At 36.2% G+C, this 20,294-nt stretch overlaps 1 protein-coding gene across 2 annotated transcripts in view; it reads left to right on the top strand.

Annotated features, from left to right (window-relative positions):
* The first annotated feature begins 2,406 nt into the window (after positions 1–2,406).
* The window catches only part of LOC110459294 (fibroblast growth factor receptor 3-like), a 43,232-nt gene continuing 25,344 nt past the window's right edge, over positions 2,407–20,294 (top strand). The window contains exon 1 of one of the 2 annotated variants that reach the window (XM_021511476.1): positions 2,407–2,994. In XM_021511476.1, the coding sequence (XP_021367151.1) occupies positions 2,943–2,994 (52 nt within the window). In that variant the 5' untranslated portion in view covers positions 2,407–2,942. Of the gene's footprint in view, positions 2,995–11,598; positions 12,051–20,294 lie in introns of those variants that run through there. The other variant, XM_021511477.1, reaches the window with a different exon arrangement.

The following is a 20,294-nucleotide window of genomic DNA, read 5'->3' as shown; positions in this document are numbered from 1 at the left end:
TGACAAAATATACTGAATGCTCGCGGTTAGCTCTCTCTTTTGTTTCAGGGAAAACAATCGACCAATCGCAAGGTGATAACTGTTCTTTGAAGATTGCAGATAAGCTTCACCCAACTTCAAAGCCCTATTTTGCCGTTACGCTACCGTGCGATTCCTTTGATCTTCATAAAAGACACCAAATAAGTCTACTTGTATCATCTGCAAGTTGTTACCTAATTAGCCTTCGATTTTATCTTGGCACATATTCTAAGGTGCAGAGAGAATGTATCGCAAAAGCAAAACTGTTGGGTTTTTGAAAATAGGACTTTGCTATCACGGATGTAATAGACAGGGAAAAACTCCTGTTACACAAAACTGCAACCTTTGTACCACCTTTGAACGACCTAAGTTACCATTCGGCCTCCTTTGAGCCTCCAACGGCGACCGTGCTAGTTTTATGGTCGCACATGTGTAAAGGGGGTTTAGGACACAAGGACTCAAGTATAATAGAAACATGATGTGGGACTGTTGTGCATTCATGCTCGTAAAATGGTGTAAAAGTACACAATTTGTATTTAAAATCAATGTTGTGAAATTAAGTTTATAAAACGAAGAGGTTTGATAGAGAGCCCAAGGCGTGTTTATAAATATGTGTATATATATATTCCTTAATTGTAGTCACTTTAAAAACAATATTTCATTGGAGTACAAATTGAATTAAAAATCGGGATTCGAGAACTCGGTCATATTTCAATGAAAAGCATGAGGAACGGTGGTATACAATGTTGAAAAGTCAGCAACGTAAAAAAGTGCTTCACGAAGACGGCCGGTGTTCGATCCCCGATAGGTCATGAACAGATATGTGGTCACCTGTCCGACTACACGAGTTTTATCCGGGTTCTCCATTTTGTTCCCACATTCTCACATTAAGACCCCCTTATCAGGGCGAACAAGAGTGTGTATATAGGTTGATAGACATTTTTCATAATACTTTTTAAAAATGAAGTTCATTTTATAGTGATAATAGAAGTATTTCAAGATGGAAATCTAAGGATCTCCAGCAGCTTTTTAGAATATTTTAATAATCAATATCAAGAAGTGAAATGGAAATGATCATGAAGTCTTTTGCTTACATTAACAAGCACAACGCAATATGAAAATAATCAAAAGTGAGTAATATAATTATATAGATGTAGGGTACGCGGTGTGATACCTATTCAGAGTTAATTAATATATTGATCTGGCAAACATAATCGTTGGTGCTTGTTGAGGTACATACTACTTGATGTAGGTATACAGTGTGCATAATCCTTCTGGCTGACTGTATTCCCAATGAGTAGGTTGAACTTGTTGAAGCTGTATAAGTATCTAACTACTTTCAAAAATAATCGTTTCACTTATACAAACACACTCTCTCCTCGAGCGTCTCTTTCACGCATTGAAATGATTTTTTTATGAAAATGTTATCAATGACCTAGTTCAGTAAGTGAAACAAATTATTATTTGTGATGAAAATGTCCTTTAAAATCAAATAGAAAAATATACGCCGAGTCCTGCCGACATGGACTATGAGTTATAACGTGGGATCGAGACTTAAATCTTCATTATCGATTACATAACTACGAAGTTTATATAAATAGTAACACCTCGGTATAATGCCGTTCATTCCATTTTCCAATGGCTTATCGCCAACACATTTCAATGTTCTCTTTTTTTAAAGGATTGCTTTGTCTGTTTCCCTCAATTTATTGCCAAACACTTGTATGATGCCTCACTTTCTCTGGAGACATTATAGTAAAGTATTCTGAGACATGAACTGGATACGTATATAGTTTCTTTCCGGATTCTGCCATATTCATGTAAGTCCATTATTTCAATGTAACATGTCCTGAAAAGGAAGTTAAGGGGGTGCAGTGGAGAGCGCGCTTGTCTATCACAAGGAAGACCGGAGTTCGACTCGGACATGATCAAATGTAAGTTTGTCAATAGTTTTTACACACACATGACAATACAAAGCACTGTTGGTCAATAAACAACATACAGGCATTGCTGTACTAACATATTATGTTCGTCAATGTTTAATACAGACGTGACAATACTGCGTTTGTTCGTATATAACCCTCAAACAGGTATGAGAATAACCTTGAATGTGATACAACACAAATCAATTGTTCAGTTTTTTTGGTAAATGTTTGAGTTCGGTGTTGTAGCTGGCTGTGTCGTGCTATATGTGAGAAAACTGATCGCTACCTGTCTCTGTCTAATAGTACAGAGCACAGTAAGGGAGCCAGGGTTTACGTTGGGCCCGCGTATTTAAATAGTAACAAACACAGCTTTGTAACGGGTGACTAGTTTTGATTGGAATATATCGACATAAACTCGTCTGTGGTAGCGACACGGGTAGAACAGGTACACATTAACTTACATGTAAAAACAGGCTCTGTGGTGCAAGTTGTGGCTAATTATAGTTGTAAATTACATAACGCGAATATATATGAATATTACTGAGGGGTACACAATCAAACAGCGATCGGGGGACGCTGTATAACACTCGGATTCCAGGTGAAGGATATAATACAGGTGTGTGAGTCAATGTGACTGATACAATTCCAAAGATGTTGTGATAAAAAGAAGCGTTTCTTGAGATGAGTGTTGATTCGCCAAAGGATATAATGAAGTGTATTACATAAATCCAGCTAGTGTTGCAGGATTTATTCAAAGACTTCATTACAAAATAAAATTCGTACAGCAACAAAAGTCTAATGTCATTGTTAATGACCAAAGGGTTTTGTAATTGTGCGAAACAAATCGCGCTAATGGCGGTTGTGAATCTAGTTAATGCATTGTCGTCATCACAGTTGCGATAAAAATAACAAGAGTGTTTCAATAAGGAACAACAGAGACGGAGGATATTGAAGGCAGTAATGCAACAGAGAAGTTGAAGATAAAAAAAAACAACGCTCATGGCCGCCGGGAACAAACGATCACTTCGGCCAGCAGCAGTGGCTCTTCAAGGTAAGGTTAAATCTAAGACAGTGAATGTTCCAAACCTCTAGGATTGTTTTGTCATGCCAAGTACGTAAGCTATAACTGTGCTGAATTAATGGATAAAACAATGTTTGAATTAAAACTTCAATATGATTAAATTATGATATTTAAAATACCATTCGAGAAATCTATATTCGGGAAGAGATAGCGAGTTTAAGTTTCCCATTAATATTAATAAGGATACAAGTACGCCAAGAACAAACGAAGGAAGCGTCCTTTTATAAAATACAAGCCCTTGCAAAATTATCATTGGAAACACAGTTATGAAATGAATTATTCACGACGATTTGTTTTATCGACTAGTTCCTATTTAAATGTCTCATTTTAACATTTTTAGTTCCATTCACAGTTCTGATAAAACATACCCCTAGGTTGCTTGGTAGCGCATCAGGGGGATATGTTTGAATTCGGAATGGAAATGTGTTATGTACTTTCATATACATGTGTGTTTCAAGCATACATTTCAATCTTTTATTTACGTTCCAAACAACAAAATATGTGCAGCTTAATCTTTCTTTGTAAATGTACCTGGTTCCTGAAATATTGTAAACAAATAGTTTCAGAAAACAGCGAAACAATTCGGTTTCGTCTATGGGTACTGATCTCACCTGAAGATAAAAGCTAGTTTGAAACCATTCGTGAATTCCTGCTACAGTTGGAATGAGACGGCAGGATATAATTGGTCATTGATAACTATTGAAACAAATAAAGAGTTGTTGTAATGAGTAAATAACTATATCTTTCAGTTTGTATATTTATTTAAATCTTGACAATAAAGTAAATATAACAATATATATTTCATTTTCAAATAATTTTCATAAATATAAATTTTTAAAAACACGTTTGTGATTAAGATTATAAGTCAATGCGTTTTTGTGTTTTCCAGCCTTTGTGCGCTAAGATTAAAAATCGATCCCATATGAAATAAAGCAGATTGAATAAATTGTTTTCACATTAAATAAGAAGATTAGAAAACACTCATTTTGTCAAAAAAAATGTTGATATTTGGGACAATCGGCAATTTGAGATTTATTTTTGTTTTGTTTTTGCTTTTTTTTTTATATTTTCCAAAATTTGATGAAATAAACATATATATATATACATACAATGTACATGGGCTTCTATAATCGCCTTTAAATAATGTACATACTGTGATATTTTCACATATTAATTTCAAACTTTTACACACTGATCAGTACATGTACATCTTTCATTCGCTAACGATAAATGTATTATATTACAGGGAAAAAAACATTCGATCAAGTATCAATATTCGTCATACATATATATTAACAAATAAGTATACATTCACATGTTTGATATAAAAATAAACTTCCGGATATTCTTGTCCTTACTCTATTCTTATTATTATTGTCAAAAACTGTTGAATCATTCGTATCTTGCCTCGACCATCACTGTCGAAACAAACATACATAATTATATGGAGCCAATTTTAACCCAGCTGTGGGTATTTATTTAAAAGTGAACAACACATGTAATGACTTTAATTGACAATACTTACAATTAATTTACATCCAAACTCGAATCTGTCATTCAGAGTCACTACTGAAGTGATACGTCCATGATAATGTCATAATTATTATATTTTTATATATTTCAATGGTACTGAGCTAACAACAGAGGATTTTCCAGTCTCATAGTCAGAATAAAATCTGTGTATCTATGTAGTAAAATTAACGTATACAAATATATTACTAAATATAGTAATTATACTATTCATCAAGGCAGTGACAAATCTTGATGGGTGTCACGCTATCAAAATATATGACACCGTGTTAATTGTTGTGCAATTATGTAAATTGTTGAAATATTTAGAATTAAAACAAGAAAGAATGCACATATTTATATCCAACGTGGTTTCAATATTTGAGCGTTAGATCTAACCATTTCCCTTTCACTAACAAGGGATGATGCTATTTTTAAAAATTCTTTTAATTCAGTAACACATACTGTATTATAAATATTTTACAATATACACATATTCTCGTTCGTAAATATATGCCTATTATACAACTATTAAATACAGGTATCACTGTTGGTAGATAGTACTTCACTGTGAGCAACAGTGATCTTATTTTGAGCGCCAGTGATCTAATTGTGAGCGCCATTGATCTAATTGTGAGCGCCAGTGATCTAATTGTGAGTGCCAGTGATCTAATTGTGAGCGCCAGTGATATAATTGTGAGCGCCAGTGATATAATTGTGAACAAAAGTGATATAATTGTGAACAACAGTGATATAATTGTGAACGCCAGTGATATAATTGTGAACGCCAGTGATGTAATTGTGAGCAATAGTGATCTAAGTGTGAACAAAAGTGATCTAATTGTGAACACCAGTGATATAATTGTGAGCAACAGTGATATAATTGTGAGCAACAGTGATATAATTGTGAGCAACATTGATATAATTGTGAACAACAGTGATATAATTGTGAGCAACAGTGATATAATTGTGAGCACCAGTGATATAATTGTGAGCAACAGTGATATAATTGTGAGCACCAGTGATCTAATTGTCGAATTACTGACATGATAGGCAGATTTTCCACAATTTCTTTATAGCGTTTCTAAACAAGGATTCCGGGAAACATTCGCTCTTCACTGACAAATTCAATATTTGTCCAGCGTTATACAATATGTCTGGACATGGTAAAATAGGAAATATCGTTTGATGAGACATAGTTAGATGTGAGGTATTATATTATTTAACATATCTCTGTTGTGTTGATATTGATGAGACATAGTTAGATGTGAGGTATTATATTATTTAACACATGTCTGTTGTGTTGATATTGATGAGACATAGTTAGATGTGAAGTGTTATATTATTCAACATATCTCTGTTGTGTTGATAGTGCGGGTATACCAATGTAACCTACTATACAGAGGTAGAACGAAACTAAAATAATAATCGTAAGTACAACCAAGTCACACATGATTAAAAAGGGGAAACAATCATTTCCTTATGTCATGGATTAGATGAGATTTTCAAAGAGATTTAACAATGTGACATTTCATGACAAATAAGCATTATGTTGTAAGTTGAGATGATTTAACGACAGGCCTTAAAGACAGGAAATCATCTCCCGCCGTTTAATGTTTCTGAGTCACGGACAAAACAAAGTCGGTCTTAATCAGGAACAAAGATCAATGACTCCATTACTGCACGTGTATTGTCAACACGTGCATCATCATATCACGTGCATTTTCAATATATATATAAACGTGCATTGTTGTATTTGTATCGTAATTTGTCATTGGTCGAAATCTAAATAACAATATACAATTATAGCATATTGATGAGGTCGATACATGGTTATATCAACCTAAAAATCAATATCGACCGAGGACGAAGTTGGTATGATATATCTTTTACCTGCAACAAATGTTTATAAAAAATAAATCGCATTTGAATAGTATGGTGTGTCAATGAAATGGCGGATATCACAATAGTTTTAACTAGTGACGTGTGTGTAATGAACAATATACATATCCACCATATGTCTTAAATGGAAACTACACATTCATCTCTATATTTATAACCCCGGTCTAATCTAGTCTCATTTATTTGATAGTTTGAGGCATCTGTCTAGAATTTCTCTGATTGTGCATATTTTAGTATTTTAGAGTTTAAAAAATATCTTATGGAGGTTCTGTTGAAATTTCCTAATTAATAATAATAATAATGATATACAACATTTGATATAGCGCACTATCTAGCTAACCTAAGCCACTCTAAAGCGCTTTACAGTACATAGATATATACAATTTAATACAATGAATACAATTAGCATATACAGTAATCAAAACAATTTTGAGGAATTCGCAGAACTACCTTACCAGGCGCTTACTACTAGTCCTATGCCACCTAGCTAATATCCCCCTATGTGTGTATGCCAGCGTGTGTGCTAGAGATGTAATGTAATAAAACATTTTGCGCAGACCAATAACATACTTGGTACTAATTACATGTATTATAGATTTTGGTATCCTATTTATATGGACATTTAATAAAACTCAACATTTCTTTGAGCAAATACGGTACAAAACGGCAATACATGTGTTAAGAAAGTGAACAACATAAAAGCTTACAACCTCGATGCCGTCCGTTATATACGATGAGTGTAGGGTACATTTCTATAGAATTCCTTGCGTAGGTGGCGTAAGGTAAAGTTAAGCCCGAACCAAAACACCGAATAACAGGATTTACCCTGTCAGAAATTAGAACGATTCGCATTAACATGGCCGTTGGTATATTTTAAAGGGGCTAACAAACCAACCTAAAAATAGATCAGTCATTTTGATTAAGCTCCGCCAGGGACGAACTGATATGATCCAACTAATTCATTGATTTCCGATAGAAGAACTGGGATTGCTATAATGTGTGTTTCATTCATTACATACCCAAAATAACGTTATATTAACTACATCACGGGTAAAGGGTTGCAGTTTATATGAGTGTATAATACATGATATCAATAGAATGTATTAAATGTAAGAAAAGAGGATACATAACCCTACCCAAGGGTGTAGTTTTTTGTTTGCATCGAGCCATTCCGGTGTCCTGCCACTGAGTTCTACACGTAAGTGTGGAGGTTTAACGATCTCTACTAGCATCATGATTGACGCTCTCTGTTTTGATTTGATAAAGGTGACATGTAATAAGGTATTGTTCTCTGAACGGCATTATCCTGGTCGTGTTTCCTTGTGTGAACAACACTTTCCGAAGGGCTAGGTGTTTCTCTGTCCCTCAAGTATACGTTTAAGTGCAGAGTTTTGCATACTGATTGACGCTATTGTTTATTCCGACAACTTTGACTTGTAATTCGTACATAGTCTCTTATTAACAGCATTATAACATTGCATATCTTGGTCATTTCCGGAAAGACAATTGTTTTCTGACTGCCATTTTTACACTTAAGGGTGGAGTGTTAATCACCTTTACTTGCATAATGAACACTCTTGTTTTAATTTGATAACGTTGGCTTGTAATAAGCCCATAGTCTCCTAACAATGGTATTATACGAGTGTATAACCTCTACTTGCATAATGATTGGCACGCTTTGTTTTGATTTGATATAGGTAATATTTAATAAATGATTGTCCTCTAAACGGCATAATAAGAGTGTATATGTTGGTCTGATGGTCTTATATCCTTGTGTGTACCAGGTTTTCCGAAAATACACTTAAGTGAAGATTTTTGCATAATGATTGACGCTAGTTGTTCTTATTTGATAAAGGTGACTTGTAATAAATGATTTTTCTCCTTACGGCATATTAAGACTTGCATTGTATATCTTGGTCTTATTTCTTGTGCGAACAGGTTTTCCGAAAAGCAAATTGTTTTCTGTACCACTCGTTCTAACCAACATAATATTTCCTGTCAAATGCATGGACATAGATTTCGCCCACAATAACATAACACCATATGGAGGACCTACAGCCAATGATGACCGTAAAAAATCATATCCATTGAACACTTACTACCTTAGTCCTCCTCGTCCCGTATGGGACATAACACAGCAACAATGCGTCTCCATTTGTGCCTGTCGTTGGCAGTGTGTTGTGCCTCGCCCCATGAAAGCCCAATCTCATTCAATTCCTGTGTGATGGTGCGTCTCAATGTTGTCTTTGGACGCCCATGCTATCTTTTCCCAGGTGGTGTCCATTTCAGTGCAATTTTGGTGGGTCGGGACTGATCCATTCTGAGGACGTGGCCTAGCCACCTCATTCGGCGCCGCTTGATTGAAAACAATCATAATTAAAGTTGATACAATAAAACACTTATCCGTAGATAGCATTATCCCATCAAATATATCATTCATACTAGATAAAAAATAACCCATGACAATTCCGTTTATAAATGTGTGTAATCTATGAGAATTAAGGATTTAAAGAGAACGCAGTCATGTTTGACAATGTTTAACACCTACTTAACAAAAGTCCAGGGTGGGATACTGTGGCTGGAGCTCTGGGTTCCTGTGGAAAGCTATATATGGGCAACATCACGGTCACCATTGCCGTTTAACCTATATCTTACAAATAAAAAGTCCTTATCGTCGAAAAATGAGCAAAAGCTTCGAAACTGATCGACACAGGAAAACAAGAAATGCTTAAGAGTTATGGAAAGCGCCCAGTGAATAGGTGCAGCATTGCTAATATGGACGGTAAGTTCTATGGAAGATTACTTCCTAAATGAAGTACATTTGCTTATATCTATAGAAGTTGTTTAAATCGATGATGAGTACTTCGTGGTTAGGTAGAGAAAATTGATTTTCCTATGAGTTGATCTGGGGACAGATTCATTAATCCAGCCGAAATACCATACACACTTCAATTGGGGGCAGATTTCCTCGTTCGTCCTAAAAACTGTCCCTTTATTCCAGCCTTTTCACCAGACTGACAGTAAATTTAGATACACATATCCTTGTTTCTCTAGAGAATTGTCTTAGTAAAGGGGCTGATTTCCATGTTTTTGTCTCCGCAAGTGTTCAAGCAATCAAACCGATTCTCTAACCAGCAAGAGGAATTGTGTGGGGTGGTTTGGTTTTATTTGGTTTAACGTCCTAACTACAGCTGAGGTCATTTACGGACGTGCCGGCTCCATGTGTGTTGTGTATGTGTACTTGCTGTGGTTTTTTTTAAGATTTTAATGCTTCTCATGTAGTCTGTCTCTGACCTCTTTTACTTGGTAATCGCGATGAAAGAAACTCGACAGTTTTCCGGAATTTGACCTTTGGTTGGGTTCTCACGTCTTCACCTCACACACACTATTAAGGTAATACCAGGCCTACTGTCACAGGAGAGACGTCATATTAAAGAGGAAGGGGCGTTATATTGTAAAACTCCTAACTGAAAATATATGTCGTCGACCCCATTTATTTACTTAGCCTCCACGTATACTTTAGTATAGGAGAACACCGGGTGCTTGTTCTGCATACAAAGCGTCGTCACCATCACTGTCGTTTAGATAGTCCAGGCCGTAACAGTCTACTCATCCCTGTAGAGATAACGCCTCCCTTATGGGATCGTGTTCACATTGGAAGGTGTGTCCTGTTGCCTCACCTGTAAGCTTGGACACGTGCGTGAGATTTAAAACTGCTCGTGGTTGTTCGTAAACATCTTTCTGTTGACCTGAAGCATTATACACGAGCATCAAATTATTTATTATTTATTTCATTGTAGATTTGTTTTCTTGCAACATTTCTTTGATATAAATTATGTAAATATATTCCGCAGATACAACAAATCGATTTTAACTTTTAACTTTTACAGAATCAATGTTTACTGTATCTATATATGTTTACATTAAAAGCCATAACGAATCTGTATTAACTTTCGCCTCGTACGAACAATCTCCATTGCTGACATTTCTACGTTGATGACTGTGGACTTCGCGCAATGTCCAGTAATGAGCAAAATAACATGTTTTCATGTATAACTTAACGATAAAGATATGGTCTTAACACGGCAGTCTTTGGGTGGTACACGGCGACAGTTGGCCCAGACACAGTATGTTATAGTATGACAATGAGGACAACAGAGCCCATTTGTTACAAACATTGTTAACTTAATGGTCGTTCACGCACATATAGATGTTTTTTGAGAAATAATATTTATTTCAAGCATTTCTATTTCTTCAAAATTAACTTTAAAACTCTATGCATAACGTTTTAGCTTTTAATTTAATTCTGTTTTGAAAATAAAAAGTTGCTTTTGAGCTGATCTTACTTATCAATTAAGCCCTGCTATTTTGGATAGTTTATGTCCACTAATCAGAAAACGCAGAAAAAATACACGGATGTTGCGGACCAAAATAAGTCACCTCTTCCGGACAGCAGATAGATTTATTTGTTAGATTTTTTTCTTTTTCGTCGAGGACATTTCCTGTTGTTAACTTAAAGTAAACCATATTTATTGTGTCACAGTTCAGACATGATTCGTATAAATCATATCAATAAAGATGAATGTTTATGAGACTTGTGTCGGAGAGTAGAGCGCCTGGAGTAAAGAGGTGTCACTGTATAATGGTCACATTACTGAGTCAATATACGTTAAATGTTACAGTGGAGAACGTTACCAGTCATCATATATTATATATATGTTGACTCTCACTGAACGAGGGTATTTAACAGAGACACACATCCATTGATTGTGTCCCGCACGACTCTGACCTTTAATGTTACTGACGTCATCGAAGAAAAATCTGTAAATAGCTCTCAAACAATTAAGACTAATTTGCATATTCAAACCTTCCCAAATGATGTATTTAAAAGGATTTGTATTTATCCCAATACAAACTAACGTTCACTGTTTCATTCCTTTTTTGTAAGGAAGAAGACCATTATGACCGACAATTCTCTATGTTTTATACACTGAGGGAGTTTGTCAATGAAGTCCGTCACAGATGACTGCACATATGTGTAATACAGTATGTAGTGTATATATATAGACGCACACACACACATAGACAGTCGACATTCACACATAGATATACGTAGGGTTCTCTTTCTTTATTGTTAATATCTTCAACCCTTCGGAACGCCATTGGCTATATTCATTAAGGCTACACATAAGACAGAATCGGGTGTCGCAATACCCTTCACGGTTCGCTAGCCGTTCGTGGTGTCTCGGTAGTGTAAACATAGGTCCATTGAGCGGCCATATTGGAAAGAAAATAAGAAATTCTTACCTTAAAACACTCTCAGTTGGTCTTACTTGTCTATGGTCATTGTCAATAGGTATATGACAGCGCGTGGCATCTCTTGGTCAGATCTGACTTCTGTCCGGAGACATGTAAATCACGGGACTTGGAGAATAGGTGCCAGGTGAACACATACCTGTACACTATTGATATAGGCGGTGTTTGATATCGATGAAGTACCTAGGAGAACATTAGTGTTATATTTGTGATTCGGTGTGGAGTGATGGTTTCTATGATGGATATTTATCTAACAAGTTGTGTTCGTGTGTAGAGCTGTGTCATAATGACTTACCGTGGTGAGTAAATAATACATTGTTTATTATATATCACACCCAGTGCTGAGCTTATTTTATATTTACACAGGGACTGTAAATACACTAGGGGTCGCATCAAAACACACCATACAAAACATATACCAATGGTGACCTTATAGCGACTCGGATGACTCACTTTTAATATTCTTTAATAAGATACCATATACGTACCATATATATGTTACTGTCAAGTCAACTTATACGTTTAGCAAGCCCACTCTCCTCTGATATATAACCACGTGTTTATATCAAGTACAGTAAAACCTCGATATATTGTCCATTGTTTCATTTGCCACCTCGTTTACTGCCAAACATGATTCAATGTCCATTTTTTCTGGTTTTCTTAAGAATGAATTTCCTTTTACTTTTCCCTCTATTTATCGCCAAACCCCTTTTTATTGACAATATTCGTCAGGGTAAATGGTGGCAGTATAATGAGATATGACTATATAAAATACTTCACACACACCTTTTTCATATTCAAGCAAATTCTGTCAACTTGAAATAATTTTGTTTTTTTAAATTTATGTATACAAACACGGTCGACAAATAAAGGGTGTACAGACGAAATGTATATAACATAATTTTCTGAAAGGTAAACATATTTGCTTATACCTTACGGGCGAATAATTCAGATAGTCAAAACTCAATGTAAACAATCGGGATATATAATCTTCATTTGTATGTTAGACATAAAATACAAACTTTTCCCACGCCAATATTTAGAAGAAGTGAAATTTGAATTCTGGGAACTAAATTATTTGATTATGTTGAAGTGTGTGTCGACACCTCTGACGTAGTAGGGATGATCCCATCAACAAAGTAAATGTCATGTTGATCATTGATACAATGTGTTGTGTTTTTATAATAGCACGTACACACATGCACGCATACACAACACACGTGGAGGCACGTCCCTAAATGACCTAAGCTGTTAATAGGACGTTAAACAAAATACACGTGAGAGTGTTTACTTTCTGGGCTGGTAGAATCACCCATTGGTGCCCCCTGCTGTGAGATCATTATGATGTAATCGAGCAGACGATCTAGACTGTTCTGTACGACTTAAAGATCCTCTTCTGATTATAAATCACACGCGTTCGCCATCATACTCATCTTCTCTACCTCCACGACAAGCCGTTATGACGTTGTCTACGTTAATTCCAACATAAGTCCACCTTACCCCTTTTATTCAAAGCCAATCATACCCAACCCAAAAATGTAACGACCCCTTTTATTCCAGGACAACCATACCGAACCTTCAATGTAACGACACCTTTTATTCCAAGCCAATCATACCCAACCCAAAAATGTAACGACCCCTTTTATTCCAGGTCAACCATGCCGAACCTTATTTGTAACAACTCCTTTTATTCCAGGTCAAAGATAGCTAACTTTATATGTAACTGTCACGTCCATATCCACTCCTTCCGTACCTCAACTCAAGTTGTAATAACCAGGTCTATATCCATGTCAACCTTATTCCAACCCATGGTATGACGACCCCTTTATATCAACGGCAACCTTACCACACCTAAAAGTGTAATAAACTCATTTATATTCAAGACTGTCATATCCCTCTAAAACATATTACGACCCTTCCATATGCAGTGCGACCCTTTCACCAACATAAGGTCTAACGACTCCTCTCAATATAACGACACTCTTTACCCCGCTTAAAGGTGTCACGATGCCTTATTATCCGAGACAGCGTAACCCCACATCAAGGTGTAACGATGCCTTATTATCCAAGACAACGTAACCCGACATCAAGGTGTAACGATGCCTTATTATCCGAAACAACGTAACCCCACATCAAGGTGTAACGATGTCTTATTATCCGAGACAACGTAACCCCACATCAAGGTGTAACGATGTCTTATTATCCGAGACAACGTAACCCCACATCAAGGTGTAACGATGCCTTATTATCCGAGACAACGTAACCCCACATCAAGGTGTAACGATGCCTTATTATCCGAGACAACGTAACCCCACATCAAGGTGTAACGATGCCTTATTATCCGAGACAACGTAACCCCACATCAAGGTGTAACGATGCCTTATTATCCGAGACAACGTAACCCCACATCAAGGTGTAACGATGCCTTATTATCCGAGACAACGTAACCCCACATCAAGGTGTAACGATGCCTTATTATCCGAGACAACGTAACCCCACATCAAGGTGTAACGATGCCTTATTATCCGAGACAACGTAACCCCACATCAAGGTGTAACGATGTCTTATTATCCGAGACAACGTAACCCCACATCAAGGTGTAACGATGCCTTATTATCCGAGACAACGTAACCCCACATCAAGGTGTAACGATGCCTTATTATCCGAGACAACGTAACCCCACATCAAGGTGTAACGATGTCTTATTATCCGAGACAACGTAACCCCACATCAAGGTGTAACGATGCCTTATTATCCGAGACAACGTAACCCCACATCAAGGTGTAACGATGCCTTATTATCCGAGACAACGTAACCCCACATCAAGGTGTAACGATGCCTTATTATCCGAGACAACGTAACCCCACATCAAGGTGTAACGATGCCTTATTATCCGAGACAACGTAACCCCACATCAAGGTGTAACGATGCCTTATTATCCGAGACAACGTAACCCCACATCAAGGTGTAACGATGCCTTATTATCCGAGACAACGTAACCCCACATCAAGGTGTAACGATGTCTTATTATCCGAGACAACGTAACCCCACATCAAGGTGTAACGATGCCTTATTATCCGAGACAACGTAACCCCACATCAAGGTGTAACGATGCCTTATTATCCGAGACAACGTAACCCCACATCAAGGTGTAACGATGCCTTATTATCCGAGACAACGTAACCCCACATCAAGGTGTAACGATGCCTTATTATCCGAGACAACGTAACCCCACATCAAGGTGTAACGATGCCTTATTATCCGAGACAACGTAACCCCACATCAAGGTGTAACGATGCCTTATTATCCGAGACAACGTAACCCCACATCAAGGTGTAACGATGTCTTATTATCCGAGACAACGTAACCCCACATCAAGGTGTAACGATGCCTTATTATCCGAGACAACGTAACCCCACATCAAGGTGTAACGATGCCTTATTATCCGAGACAACGTAACCCCACATCAAGGTGTAACGATGCCTTATTATCCGAGACAACGTAACCCCACATCAAGGTGTAACGATGCCTTATTATCCGAGACAACGTAACCCCACATCAAGGTGTAACGATGCCTTATTATCCGAGACAACGTAACCCCACATCAAGGTGTAACGATGCCTTATTATCCGAGACAACGTAACCCCACATCAAGGTGTAACGATGCCTTATTATCCGAGACAACGTAACCCCACATCAAGGTGTAACGATGCCTTATTATCCAAGACAACGTAACCCCACATCAAGGTGTAACGATGCCTTATTATCCAAGACAACGTAACCCCACATCAAGGTGTAACGATGCCTTATTATCCAAGACAACGTAACCCCACATCAAGGTGTAACGATGCCTTATTATCCAAGACAACGTAACCCCACATCAAGGTGTAACGATGTCTTATTATCCGAGACAACGTAACCCCACATCAAGGTGTAACGATGTCTTATTATCCGAGACAACGTAATCCCACATCAAGTTGTAAAGATCTCTCTGTCCCCACTGTAGCATAACCCCACCTCAGGATGTAACGGCTTATCTATCTCCATGGCAACCATTACCTACAGAAAGGTGTTAGAGTTTTGACAATGATTCAAACACTTCCGTCGGGGGTCTCACCGAGACGCTTTGACCATTGCACATAAGTAATCGTGGAATCGTAAACATGTTTATGAAAAGAAATGCCATCTTCTCAGATATCCAAACCGGAAATACGATTTGGACCATTGCTGGTGTGCTAAAGATAATACCATTTCGTACATCTGAAATTACAGTAGTCAAACGATCAACTGGCTTTCGGTGACTAAATCAAGCACCTTTAAGGTCCTCACCATTTCTGTTTCTTTTTCTCTATAAAAGTCGTTAAGTTCATAATTTCATTAGATTCCCAAGGCAAGATTAGAATCTTTCTGAAGCTGCTTCTCCGAATGGAGTTATTAGAAGCTACATATACTGTATCTACTGTATATATATATATATATATATATATAACTCTTATCTAAAACGCCTGTGCAGCAAAAGGAAAAGTTATAAAGTAACGGAAAACTCCCATGCAATTATCGAAATTAGCACTTATTTTTACCATGATGTTACTGATATAGGTCAATTCGCTCATCTTATTGACCTGTGAACTTACTAAATAGGTTATACAATGCAATGCGATGGTTTTTACGCCCCGTCAATAAAGCAAGGTCATACAGGGCCACAATGTAGTCTGAAAGTCCTCTAACAATAAAAGGCCATACAGCACACACACGGCAGTCGTAACGGAACATGTACACCGTAAGGCCTTACAGCGCATAAACTAAGATCTTTATTTCCGTCAACAAAGTTAAATCATGCAGGGACAGCCGGCATTAAATCAGTCCATCAGCACAATAGGGTGACACAGGGCCATACGGTAGTCAGCATGTACATACGATAGTCTTAAAGGTCCATCAACACAAAAAGGTCATACAGGGCTACACAGTAGTTTACTGGTCCATCAACACAAAAAGGTCATACAGGGCTACACAGTAGTCTTAACGGCCCACCAACACAATAAGGTCATACAGGGCCACACAGTAGTCTTAACGGCCTATTAACTCATTAAGGTCATAAATACAGGGCCACGCAGTAGTCTTAACGGACCATCATCTAAGTAAAGTCATACAGTCTTAACGGTCCTTTAATATTCGACTAGGTTGACACAGAGGTAATACATGACCATATCCCATTACGGCCATAAATCTCCAGAAGGTGCTATAGTAGTAGTAACGGCCAGTCAATAACTTAACGTCATACCGAGCCATTTGGTAGTAATAACGACACTATGCTTATCTGCCCTTCAGCAGAGTAGGAAGATCGTAGTTTTGACGTCCCGTACATATAAGGTCACATGACACAGTTAATTAACATCAGAGACCATACACTGCAGGCCAAATCATCTAAACAGGTCAAACGAGGTCACATAGCATGTCCGTTTCCTGAAACTTGCCGATTTCTTTGAACTTACTGAACGTATCAATGCGACGTTTCTACGTAACATCTTATTGTGTATTCGTCAAGAGGTGACCGTTTTTAGCATTACATTTTGTATAACTAAGATGAAGAAAATACGTGGTTTGTTTATTATAGATGGGAATCGCGATAAAATGTAATCGTGATGAGAAATTTAGAGACGTCCCTTTAAATGTGTATTACTATAAAACGTTACTAAATTATCATGTTTTGAAATATGATGAAATATGATATTTTTCGTATATATTTCTCCAACTTCCAATATCCATAGGTTAAAAGATCTTGTTCTTAATACATGTATATGTATACAGAGAGGACCTATATAAATCCTGTACTGGTACTAACTATAAGTAACTCTAAGTAACTAAAGCGGCGAGGGTTCGATTCCCCGGCCGGGCGTGAAAATGTGTGAACTCCGGTTCCGTCCCACGTTGAGATCCCCCCCCTCCCCTCCCCGCGCTAACATTCTTGCCAACAAGAGTGATTAATATAAATGAAAATATGTTGTTTCATAAAATAATCAAAGTTGATATTGTATTTCTAGTACATTATGATATATTACTTAAATTATAACATGATATATTATTTCTAGTACAAAATGATATATCACTTAAATTATAACATGATATTGTATGTCTAGTACATTATGATACTGTATATACATGTAACTTGACTTATAACATGGTATTGTATTTCTAGTACAAAATGATATATTATTTATATTACAACATGATATTGTATTTCTAGTACATTATGATATATTACTTGAGTTATAACCTGGTATTGTATTTCTAGTACATTATGATATATTACTTGAGTTATAGCATGATATTGTATTTCTAGTACATTATGATGTCTTACTTATATTGTAACATGATTTTGTATTTCTGGTACATTATGATAAATTACTTATATTATGACATGATATTGTATTTCTACTACATTATGATGTATACACGTAACCTGAATTATAACATTATGTTGTATTTCTGGTACATTATGATATATAATTTAAATTAAAACATGATATGGTATTTCTAGTGCATTATGATACATATATGTAACTTAACTTATAACAGGATATTATATTTCTGGTACATTATGATATATTACTTAAATTATAACATGATGTTGTATTTCTGGTACATTATGATATATAACTTAAATTATAACATGATATTGTATTTCTAGTGCATTATGATACATATATGTAACTTAACTTATAACATGATATTGTATTTCTAGTACATTATGATGTATACATGTAACTTAAATTAAAAAGTATTTAATAAAAAATAAATAAAAAAATAAATAAAAAAAAACATATGTTGTTTCATAAAATAAACAAAGTTCATATCCTATAGCGATAATATATCCTGTACTATCCTGTACTGGACATATATATATATATATATATCTCACAAGAGTGTAAACAGTAAAACGAATACCGTAGATGTTATTGTGCTAAACCCCTGTGAAACATGTACAGTAAGTAGTTAGGGTTCTGTTACAGTACACGTGGTCTCGTTACTGGGATGATGGATGGGTGTTTTCAATTGACTATGTACTGGTCAATTGTCCAGTTTAGGGTCAATATAGCGTCCGATGAGTGAAACGAACATAAGTTCGTTCTACGTGTCATGTAATCATCAACGTCAAGCATAAAAACATATGTTATTGAGATATTTCACTTTATTACATTAAAACCGGCCAGAAAACACGTAAAAAAACCCAACAAAATGACGACAACACACAACAACAAAACACGTCACAAAACAAGACAACAACAAAACGACAACCAAAACACAACAATAACACAACACCAAAACACACCAACAAAAACACAACAACAACATGACAACAACACACAACAACAAAACCCGTCACAAAACACGACAACAAAAATGACGACAAAACACAACAACAAAACACGACAACAAAAATGACGACAAAACACAATAACAAAACCCGTCACAAAACACGAAAAAAACCACAACAACAAAAACTTGCATTTGACATAAGTAGTGTCACATATTTCAGAAGTAATTAAATGAATTTATTTCCAAAACTGGCTCTTGCTCACAAAACCAACCAACAACGAGCCTCTGATATCAAATCAAGATATATTGTTTATACACAAAGTATTGTATCACTCTTCTGGTATGTTCATATTGACATAAGTATATATTTGACTTGCATGATTAAATACACGTAAAATGTTTAGTTATGTCCTTCTATTTCCTGCTAACTGTTTCAGTTTTGCAGATATTGCTTCGGTTATGACAAGTTTTTAACGTTATTCCTGGTACATTTTATATTTTCAAAAGACCAGAACAGTATGTATGTGTCGGGTAACATGGCTGAATAGGGTAGTTCGGTAGGGATATCTCTTATTTCGTTCCTTTTCTTATGTGGGGAAATTACCACACATAGTTATTCAGACAAGTTGTAATATATTTTCGTTAAATTTTTAGATCTTTTATATAATAATATAGGTTCAAAATTTGATTTTGGTACCTACCTATGAAGTAGAGAGGTGCCGTAAAGACGCTTACAATTTTCGGCGTGTTCGAATCAGACGTTCAAGTGCGTTCAATTGAAATAAAATTGTGAGGGTCGGAGGTAAAAACTGAGGTCAGTCGGGGTACCAGAAACATACAGACTTGTTTGTTTGCCTCAACAGTCTTTTAGCCTGTATTTCTTAATATCAATTACAAGCAAATGTTTAGTTTTGTTTTAATAAGATCCATGCATTTCATATTGTGATTGAGACCAATCTCCCTCCCTCAGCCATAGAGGGTTTTCAAGTCTATCAAATGTATTGGTGGTTTGGAAATTCTATATCCCGTCCCCCTACCTATATAATCACTGACTTGTTGTCTTCCCCGTCTCACCCAGCATTTTAGTAAAAATTGTCACTATCATCGCGCGTACAACAATACATGTATACAGCAAGCAATATAAGGAGCAATGTTTATCTCGTGTTAGATAGAATTAGGTAAAATACTTCATGTTTGTAAAATATCTTAAATAAGTGTCTTTTTTT

This window comes from Mizuhopecten yessoensis, unplaced genomic scaffold (assembly GCF_002113885.1).
Source record: "Mizuhopecten yessoensis strain PY_sf001 unplaced genomic scaffold, ASM211388v2 scaffold10007, whole genome shotgun sequence".
NCBI classification, from domain to species: Eukaryota; Metazoa; Mollusca; class Bivalvia; order Pectinida; family Pectinidae; genus Mizuhopecten; species Mizuhopecten yessoensis.
The sequence above is the reverse complement of the archived record's forward strand: the minus strand, read 5'-3'. Positions and strand labels throughout refer to the sequence as shown.